Source organism: Salvelinus namaycush, unplaced genomic scaffold (genome assembly GCF_016432855.1).
Source record: "Salvelinus namaycush isolate Seneca unplaced genomic scaffold, SaNama_1.0 Scaffold131, whole genome shotgun sequence".
NCBI classification, from domain to species: Eukaryota; Metazoa; Chordata; class Actinopteri; order Salmoniformes; family Salmonidae; genus Salvelinus; species Salvelinus namaycush.
This window is the reverse complement of record NW_024058020.1, coordinates 223,716-234,449: the sequence shown is the minus strand read 5'-3', so window position 1 is coordinate 234,449 and position 10,734 is coordinate 223,716. Positions and strand designations below refer to the sequence as shown.

General features: G+C 44.0%; 1 protein-coding gene across 1 annotated transcript; it reads right to left on the bottom strand.

The window, feature by feature from the left end:
* Window positions 1-815: 815 nt before the first annotated feature.
* On the bottom strand, window positions 816-10,376 carry LOC120036339 (mpv17-like protein). The gene is made up of 4 exons (XM_038982823.1): window positions 9,330-10,376; window positions 8,922-8,992; window positions 5,135-5,164; window positions 816-2,430 (listed from the first exon to the last, which is right to left on the bottom strand). Exons 1-4 carry the CDS (start codon window positions 9,649-9,651, stop codon window positions 2,197-2,199), a joined length of 657 nt encoding a protein of 218 aa, XP_038838751.1. The 5' UTR covers window positions 9,652-10,376; the 3' UTR covers window positions 816-2,196.
* Between the last annotated feature and the right edge of the window lie 358 nt (window positions 10,377-10,734).

Genomic DNA, 10,734 nt, shown 5'->3' with positions numbered 1-10,734 from the left:
GATGACAGCTTTGAACACACTTGGCATTCTCTCAACCAGCTTCATGAGGTAGTCACCTGGAATGCATTTCAATTAACAGGTGTGCCTTGTTAAAAGCTAATTTGTGGAATTTCTTTCCTTCTTAATGCGTTTGAGCCAATCAGTTGTGTTGTGACAAGGTAGGGGGTGGTATACAGAAGATAGCCCTTTTTGGCAAATGACCATATTATGGCAAGAACAGCTCAAATAAGCAAAGACAAAAGACAGTGATTTAAAGGCACACTTAACCAGCATGGCTACCACAGCATTCTGCATAGATACCCCATCCCATCTGGTTTGCGCTTAGTGGGACTATCATTTGTTTTTCAACAGGACAATGACCCAACACACCTCCAGGCTGTGTAAGGGCTATTTGATCAAGAAGGAGAGTGATGGAGTGCTGCATCAGATGACCTGGCCTCCACAATCATCCAATCTCAACCCAATTGAGGTGGATTGGGATGAGCTGGACAGCAGAGTGAAGGAAAGTAGCCAACAAGTGCTCAGCAAATGTGTGAACTCCTTCAAGACAGTAGGAAAAGCATTCCAGGTGAAGCTGGTTGAGAGAATGCCAAGAGTGTGCAAAGCTGTCATCAAGGCAAAGGGTAACTACTTTGAAGAATCAAAAATATAAAATATATTTAGATTTGTTTAACACTTTTTTGGTTACTACATGATTCCAAATGTGTTATTTCATAGTTTTGATGTCTACATTATTATTCTACAATGTAGAAATGAGTAAAAATAAAGAAAAACCCTTGAAAGAATAGGCATGTCCAAACTTTTGACTGGTACTGTATACATATATATATACATACACACACACACACACACACAAAAAGCCACAAAAACACACACAGTTTCTCTGAGTAAGAACTAACTACATCTAGACCAGAACATGAAGGGTTCTTGTTACCAACAGAAGGCACAACCGATGGGACATAGAAATTGAGAGCATAGAATAAACACATTTTACATATATACATGAACATCAAATACACACCCTGAAGAACATCTCTGCAAATCACAACATCTGACACCACCTCTCCCTGAGGAACATCCCTGCAAAACACAACATCTAACACCACCTCTTCCTGAGGAACATCCCTGTAATCACATTATCTAACACCACCTCTCCCTGAGGAACATCCCTGTAATCACATCATCTAACACCACCTCTCCCTGAGGAACATCCCTGTAATCACAACATCTGACACCACCTCTCCCTGAGGAACATCCCTGTAATCACAACATCTGACACCTCCTCTCCCTGAGGAACATCCCTGTAATCACATCATCTAACACCTCCTCTCTCTCATCCACCCAACATGTTTGTCTTACAAACAACTCCAGGGGCCGTAGATGTATGTATCAAGCATCTCAGAGTAACTTCTGTTTCACTAAATGTATTGCACTTCTACACCTGTACAGTCTGAATGTCTGTAAGTAATGTGTTCCGTGTCCGACTGTGCTTTCTGGGTTGCCCTTGACGGGATTGATAAAGTTGTGTTGAATTGAATCAGTGATGTAACGTTTGTAATGTAGGCCCACTGTACGTGTTGCTGGCATAGTATTAGATGGAGGTATTAGGCCCACTGTATGTGTTGCTGGCATAGTATTCGATGGCGGTATTAGGCCCACTGTTACATGTTGCTGGCATAGTATTAGATGGAGGTACTAGTCCCACTGTACGTGTTGCTGGCATAGTATTAGATGAATGTATTTGTATATGTACAGTAGGCTTAAATGATATAACTGTGCTCCAACAATGCCTCCTCCTTGCCCCTGAGGATATCAATAAAGTTATATTCACTCCTCCTTGCCCCTGAGGATATCAATAAAGTTATATTCACTCATCCTTGCCCCTGAGGATATCAATAAAGTTATATTCACTCCTCCTTTCCCCTGAGGATATCAATAAAGTTATATTCAATCCAACTGATTAAGTTCTCACTGTGTTTTTTTGTAAGGTGTGAGAGCCTGGCCTCACATGATGCCGTTGTGTTCTCGCCCTCTAACCACGCCCTCGTTCCTTGTCTTGTTGCCCTTGGAGACAGGGAGATATAACAACGTTTTGTTGAAATTCATTTGAAATAACATTTTAGCAGTTCAGTTTTCAGTGCTCAGGTCCTCTTCTGTTTCCTGTTTCCTGAATCCAATCTCATTGAACCAATTCAGTTAGTTGTCAGTGCTCTGCTGCTGTTCTTCCTCTTCTTTCTGTTTCCTGCGTGCGAGGTGGGCCTCCCGGGCGGCCTGCAGCCTCTGTTTGGGATACAGGACGAAGGCGAGGGCCACGCTGGCCGTACCGTCCCCGCTCTGCCGGGAGAAACACAGGAAGGTGGCCCACAGGAACGCACAGCAGCCCATGAAGACTGTCCTCAGGTACAGAGGCATCAGGAGGAAGTTTAGGAACTGGGGAGGGAGGGAGGGGGAAGGAGAGGGAGAGAGGGGGTGAAGAGGGAGGGAGGGAGGGATAAAAACAGGTGTCAGTTTGAAGTGATTCAGAAAAGAACACTAGTATTGTATTACAGCACACTGCACATGCCCCTCTGACTGACAGGTGTGTGTGTGTGTGTGTGTGTGTGTGTGTGTGTGTGTGTGTGTGTGTGTGTGTGTGTGTGTGTGTGTGTGTGTGTGTGTGTGTGTGTGTGTGTGTGTGTGTGTGTGTTTCCAACCAACTCAATGCACCATAGTACACATGTCAATCAGGGGCTCTGCTGGGGCAGTCCCAGCAGTTGTCCTATATACGGCCATACACAGGCAAGTTATATTTGCATTATGTAGCAAAATTAACTATTCATTACCGTTTTGTTTCATTCATGTAACAGATCAATACTGGTTCATAACATGTGACAGACCAACACTGGTTCATAACATGTGACAGACCAATACTGGTTCATAACATGTGACAGACCAATACTGGTTCTTAACATGTGACAGACCAATACTGGTTCTTAACATGTGACAGACCAACACTGGTTCATAACATGTGACAGACCAATACTGGTTCATAACATGTGACAGACCAACACTGGTTCATAACATGTGACAGACCAATACTGGTGCATAACATGTGACAGACCAACACTGGTTCATAACATGTGACAGACCAATACTGGTTCATAACATGTGACAGACCAATACTGGTGCATAACATGTGACAGACCAATACTGGTGCATAACATGTGACAGACCAACACTGGTTCATAACATGTGACAGACCAATACTGGTGCATAACATGTGACAGACCAACACTGGTTCTTAACATGTGACAGACCAACACTGGTTCATAACATGTGACAGACCAATACTGGTGCATAACATGTGACAGACCAACACTGGTTCTTAACATGTGACAGGCCAATACTGGTTCATAACATGTGACAGACCAACACTGGTTCATAACATGTGACAGACCAATACTGGTGCATAACATGTGACAGACAAACACTGGTTCTTAACATGTGACAGACCAATACTGGTTCATAACATGTGACAGACCAACACTGGTTCTTAACATGTGACAGGCCAATACTGGTTCATAACATGTGACAGACCAACACTGGTTCATAACATGTGACAGACCAACACTGGTTCATAACATGTGACAGACCAACACCTCACGAGGCTTCTTCTCTCTAAGCTGAGACCTTGAAACTGAGATATCTTTCGTTCTCAAAACAAAGGTCTGGGCGTACTGACAAATTGCAGCTACAGATAGTGAGGATTCGTTCAGTCAGTCACTTGCATGAACACAGACATTAGTTATTAGAACATCACATGAATAGAACACAGACATTAGTTATTAGAACAGCACATGAATAGAACACAGACATTAGTTATTAGAACAGCACATGAATAGAACACAGGCATTAGTTATTAGAACAGCACATGAATAGAACACAGACATTAGTTATTAGAACAGCACATGAATAGAACACAGACATTAGTTATTAGAACAGCACATGAATAGAACACAGACATTAGTTATTAGAACAGCACATTAATAGAACACAGACATTAGTTATTAGAACAGCACATGAATAGAACACAGACATTAGTTATTAGAACAGCACATGAATAGAACACAGACATTAGTTATTAGAACAGCACATGAATAGAACAGACATTAGTTATTAGAACAGCACATGAATAGAACACAGACATTAGTTATTAGAACAGCGCATGAATAGAACACAGACATTAGTTATTAGAACAGCACATGAATAGAACACAGACATTAGTTATTAGAACATCACATGAATAGAACACAGACATTAGTTATTGGAACAGCACATGAATAGAACACAGACATTAGTTATTAGAACAGCACATGAATAGAACACAGACATTAGTTATTAGAACAGCACATTAATAGAACACAGACATTAGTTATTAGAACAGCACATGAATAGAACACAGACATTAGTTATTAGAACAGCACATGAATAGAACACAGACATTAGTTATTAGAACAGCACATGAATAGAACAGACATTAGTTATTAGAACAGCACATGAATAGAACACAGACATTAGTTATTAGAACAGCGCATGAATAGAACACAGACATGAGTTATTAGAACAGCACATGAATAGAACACAGACATTAGTTATTAGAACATCACATGAATAGAACACAGACATTAGTTATTGGAACAACACATGAATAGAACACAGACATTAGTTACTGGAAAAGAACAAACATAAAGAATTCCAGCACCCTGTTATGACATCAGATCATCACTTCCACAGAAGACGGTGGTTTTCTCTAACAGTAAATAAACCATCATACTGAAATAGAACGGAGAAGGATAGCTGTGTGTGTGTGTGTGTGTGTGTGTGTGTGTGTGTGTGTGTGTGTGTGTGTGTGTGTGTGTGTGTGTGTGTGTGTGTGTGTGTGTGTGTGTGTGTGTGTGTGTGTGTGTGACATTACTGTATTGACACAGCACAGGCTCAACCGGATGTTTATAGTAAATTCCGCTGCATGTGTTAGTTGGTGGGGACATTTCAGAGCATGATGTTATGTCTTCACACAATATCGTTTATCATCAATACACTGGGATATTTACAGGACAGTGATACACTGTCTATCAATAGCATCCGTATCATTTACCTGCATGAAAGGCCAGTACATGAGTCCAGTCTGAAATTCAAAGAGACAAGATACATGTTAATAATCAAACCAAGTCAAATACAGTATTTCATTAGCTCCGTTCTAGAACAGATCCTTCACATCATAAACTGACTAGCAGGTCTGGTCTGTCTGCCTCTCATTTATGTCTTCCTGTCTGTTCACCCGTCTGTCTGTCTGCCTCTCATTTATGTCTTCCTGTCTGTTCACCCGTCTGTCTGTCTGTCTGTCTGCCTCTCATTTATGTCTTCCTGTCTGTTCACCCGTCTGTCTGTTCACCTGTCTGCTTGTCTGTCTGCTTGTCTGTCTGTCTGTCTGTTCACCTGTCTGTCTGTTCACCTGTCTGTCTGTCTGTCTGTTCACCTGTCTGTCTGTCTGTCCGTCTGTCCGTCTCTATGCCTGCTGAGTTTATCTCTCTGTTTGTATTTCCTTTATAAAGTGGATTGCGAGACTGTGATAACAAAGCACTTTAAATAAAGCTTGATTTGCCACTTATATAACAATCAGAGACTTCTTCCAGCAGCACTCCTCTCTATATGACCAGAGCTGTATTCCTACCACTCAGATCAATGGGACTTCTTCCAGCAGCACTCCTCTCTATATGTCCAGAGCTGTATTCCTACCACTCAGATCAATGGGACTTCTTCCAGCAGCACTCCTCTCTATATGTCCAGAGCTGTATTCCTACCACTCAGATCAATGGGACTTCTTCCAGCAGCACTCCTCTCTATATGTCCAGAGCTGTATTCCTACCACTCAGATCAATGGGACTTCTTCCAGCAGCACCCCTCTCTATATGACCAGAGCTGTATTCCTACCACTCAGATCAATGGGACTTCTTCCAGCAGCACCCCTCTCTTTATGTCCAGAGCTGTATTCCTACCACTCAGATCAATGGGACTTCTTCCAGCAGCACTCCTCTCTATATGTCCAGAGCTGTATTCCTACCACTCAGATCAATGGGACTTCTTCCAGCAGGACTCCTCTCTATATGACCAGAGCTGTATTCCTACCACTCAGATCAATGGGACTTCTTCCAGCAGGACTCCTCTCTATATGACCAGAGCTGTATTCCTACCACTCAGATCAATGGGACTTCTTCCAGCAGCACCCCTCTCTATATGTCCAGAGCTGTATTCCTACCACTCAGATCAATGGGACTTCTTCCAGCAGCACTCCTCTCTATATGTCCAGAGCTGTATTCCTACCACTCAGATCAATGGGACTTCTTCCAGCAGCACTCCTCTCTATATGTCCAGAGCTGTATTCCTACCACTCAGATCAATGGGACTTCTTCCAGCAGCACTCCTCTCTATATGTCCAGAGCTGTATTCCTACCACTCAGATCAATGGGACTTCTTCCAGCAGCACTCCTCTCTATATGTCCAGAGCTGTATTCCTACCACTCAGATCAATGGGACTTCTTCCAGCAGCACTCCTCTCTATATGTCCAGAGCTGTATTCCTACCACTCAGATCAATGGGACTTCTTCCAGCAGGACTCCTCTCTATATGTCCAGAGCTGTATTCCTACCACTCAGATCAATGGGACTTTTCCAGCAGCACTCCTCTCTATATGTCCAGAGCTGTATTCCTACCACTCAGATCAATGGGACTTCTTCCAGCAGCACTCCTCTCTATATGTCCAGAGCTGTATTCCTACCACTCAGATCAATGGGACTTCTTCCAGCAGCACCCCTCTCTATATGTCCAGAGCTGTATTCCTACCACTCAGATCAATGGGACTTCTTCCAGCAACACTCCTCTCTATATGACCAGAGCTGTATTCCTACCACTCAGATCAATGGGACTTCTTCCAGCAGCACCCCTCTCTATATGTCCAGAGCTGTATTCCTACCACTCAGATCAATGGGACTTCTTCCAGCAGGACTCCTCTCTATATGACCAGAGCTGTATTCCTACCACTCAGATCAATGGGACTTCTTCCAGCAGCACCCCTCTCTATATGTCCAGAGCTGTATTCCTACCACTCAGATCAATGGGACTTCTTCCAGCAGCACTCCTCTCTATATGTCCAGAGCTGTATTCCTACCACTCAGATCAATGGGACTTCTTCCAGCAGCACTCCTCTCTATATGTCCAGAGCTGTATTCCTACCACTCAGATCAATGGGACTTCTTCCAGCAGCACTCCTCTCTATATGTCCAGAGCTGTATTCCTACCACTCAGATCAATGGGACTTCTTCCAGCAGCACTCCTCTCTATATGTCCAGAGCTGTATTCCTACCACTCAGATCAATGGGACTTCTTCCAGCAGCACTCCTCTCTATATGTCCAGAGCTGTATTCCTACCACTCAGATCAATGGGACTTCTTCCAGCAGGACTCCTCTCTATATGTCCAGAGCTGTATTCCTACCACTCAGATCAATGGGACTTTTCCAGCAGCACTCCTCTCTATATGTCCAGAGCTGTATTCCTACCACTCAGATCAATGGGACTTCTTCCAGCAGCACTCCTCTCTATATGTCCAGAGCTGTATTCCTACCACTCAGATCAATGGGACTTCTTCCAGCAGCACCCCTCTCTATATGTCCAGAGCTGTATTCCTACCACTCAGATCAATGGGACTTCTTCCAGCAACACTCCTCTCTATATGACCAGAGCTGTATTCCTACCACTCAGATCAATGGGACTTCTTCCAGCAGCACCCCTCTCTATATGTCCAGAGCTGTATTCCTACCACTCAGATCAATGGGACTTCTTCCAGCAGCACTCCTCTCTATATGACCAGAGCTGTATTCCTACCACTCAGATCAATGGGACTTCTTCCAGCAGCACCCCTCTCTATATGACCAGAGCTGTATTCCTACCACTCAGATCAATGGGACTTCTTCCAGCAGCACCCCTCTCTATATGTCCAGAGCTGTATTCCTACCACTCAGATCAATGGGACTTCTTCCAGCAGCACTCCTCTCTATATGTCCAGAGCTGTATTCCTACCACTCAGATCAATGGGACTTCTTCCAGCAGGACTCCTCTCTATATGACCAGAGCTGTATTCCTACCACTCAGATCAATGGGACTTCTTCCAGCAGGACTCCTCTCTATATGACCAGAGCTGTATTCCTACCACTCAGATCAATGGGACTTCTTCCAGCAGCACCCCTCTCTATATGACCAGAGCTGTATTCCTACCACTCAGATCAATGGGACTTCTTCCAGCAGCACCCCTCTCTATATGTCCAGAGCTGTATTCCTACCACTCAGATCAATGGGACTTCTTCCAGCAGCACCCCTCTCTATATGTCCAGAGCTGTATTCCTACCACTCAGATCAATGGGACTTCTTCCAGCAGCACCCCTCTCTATATGTCCAGAGCTGTATTCCTACCACTCAGATCAATGGGACTTCTTCCAGCAGCACCCCTCTCTATATGTCCAGAGCTGTATTCCTACCACTCAGATCAATGGGACTTCTTCCAGCAGGACTCCTCTAAATTTCTACACTGCCCTTTATTTTATTTCAATAGGGGGAATATGTTCTACCCAGATCTCAGTATTATTTTACAACTGTTGTTGGGCCTGGAAGAGTTGTGCTCGTTATATGTTTTCCACTGGCAGTAATAGTCATGCATTGCAGTATCCCTGGCCGCCTGCCCATTGCTGCGCAAAAGCGGTGCCATAATCTGGGTTAATAGGGGGTGAGCTCACACCAGGCAGGCGGAAGGTGACTTTCCTTCTCTGCCTGTATGCGTGGGCCGGCCGGCCGGCCTCTCGGTCGGTTCCGGTTCGTTCTGATTTCATCTTACCTTGTACGTGTTGAGGAACTTTTCTCTCCAGTCCTCGAAGACATCGTCTTTATTCTCCAAGAAACTCACTCCTGCAGAAGAAGACGAGAGAGTACAAACTGTAGGTCACACTTGTGCCCATTTCACGCATCACTCAAACCTCGTGCATTTTGCACATGACCTTTTGAACGAGTACACGTCAGAACACTGCAGTCCGTTCACCACATTCAGCATGTACAAATACACACATCCAAGGTTAGGCTAGAGGAGAGTAGCCTAGCCTAGGCCTATTACCCAATGGACATTACGCATTGGTCTGTTTCTATATATACGGTTATTCTATGTAGGCCACTTTAGAACATTCGAAAATGGTTGTAGGCTACAATAGATACACTTCTATTAAACTTTCCACAGTAAAATGCATGTTACCTGTGTAGAAGACACTCGTTGCCAAGGGTGATGCAAAACTTTGGTCCAGGAGCAGTTTGCGGAAGAGCATTCCGGGAGATTTTCCCGGGAAACGGCTTTCCAAAGCCCGCAACCAGAAATAATTAAAGTTTCCATGGAAACTGATGGCCACTATGGCAACATTTCTGGTGTGTTTCCAGTCCATCTCTTCTCTTTGTGCGATCATCTGATGAACGAAGTCGCCGCCGGCAAACAGGCAGCCATACAGAGTAACGTTGGCTAGCCACGGAAAGCGTTTAACCGCTTCTTTTAATACGGTTTTCCTCATTTTCAACACGTTCATTTTGAACTGCGGTGTTCTACGACAACAGAACAGAGTAGAATATAATCGTGTCGTCCATTGTTGGGTGAAACTTCAACAGGAAAGTTGTCTTCTGCCTTTCCAAATCCTCCTCGGTGTAGAAACACACGTTGAGAGAGGCACGGGTCGGTCAGTGGCCGTACAGCGGCTCTGGAGCAGGTTATAGGTTAAGCGCCCTACCCAAGGGCACAATGGCGGGATAGATATTTTAAAGTTCCTCCTATTCACACACTTGGCATGCCAGCTAAATGTAGTCTACGCTTGTATACCCGAGATTATTATCTGATGTTAGTGAGCAAGCAGAACCCGAAAATACATTAATATTTAGCCAAAATGTTTAGACATTACTTCCAACCATTAAAGTACTGTTACGCATTCTTACATCTGCTTGTTTTAGTGAAAAAGTAAAACGGCTCCATCACAAACGTCCCACAAGACAGTGTTGTAACGCACCAAATCTGCCACCATTCCGTTGGGTCTCTTCATTTTCCGTATTTAGCTCTCCAGTCATAGCTCATCTAGTCTATTTAACCGTTAGGACTACACACATTCTATCCTAATAACAACGGACTCATTTGATAATGGAAGAGTAGCGAAATCCACCGATACGTTACATTTAAAGCATTTCATCCGTCCATTCTAGATCATCCCGTCCCTGTATACCGACCAGTACGGTACAGTATCAGGTTGCTATCTACCAAATCCATCCTGTGCGTCAACCGCTAATCTAGAGGATTGTCCCGTGAGGCGCACAGATTTATAGCGCGCTTCAACAACTCCACAAATCTCAATGACCCCTGTTAGTTTTTAGAGTATTGGGCATGCGGGTTTTAAACCAATCAAATGTGTTGTTAATCTGTTACGCTGCACTTCACTTTTATATGGTGGCCGGTGGCTACTTTTACGCACAGCTCTCTCTCTCTCTCTCACACACACACACACACACACACACACACACACACACACACACACACACACACACACACACACGTTTCAAAGGAATATATACATTTCAAATCTCTCTCTATCTATCGCTTGCACACATAGAACAACTCACACAGTGCA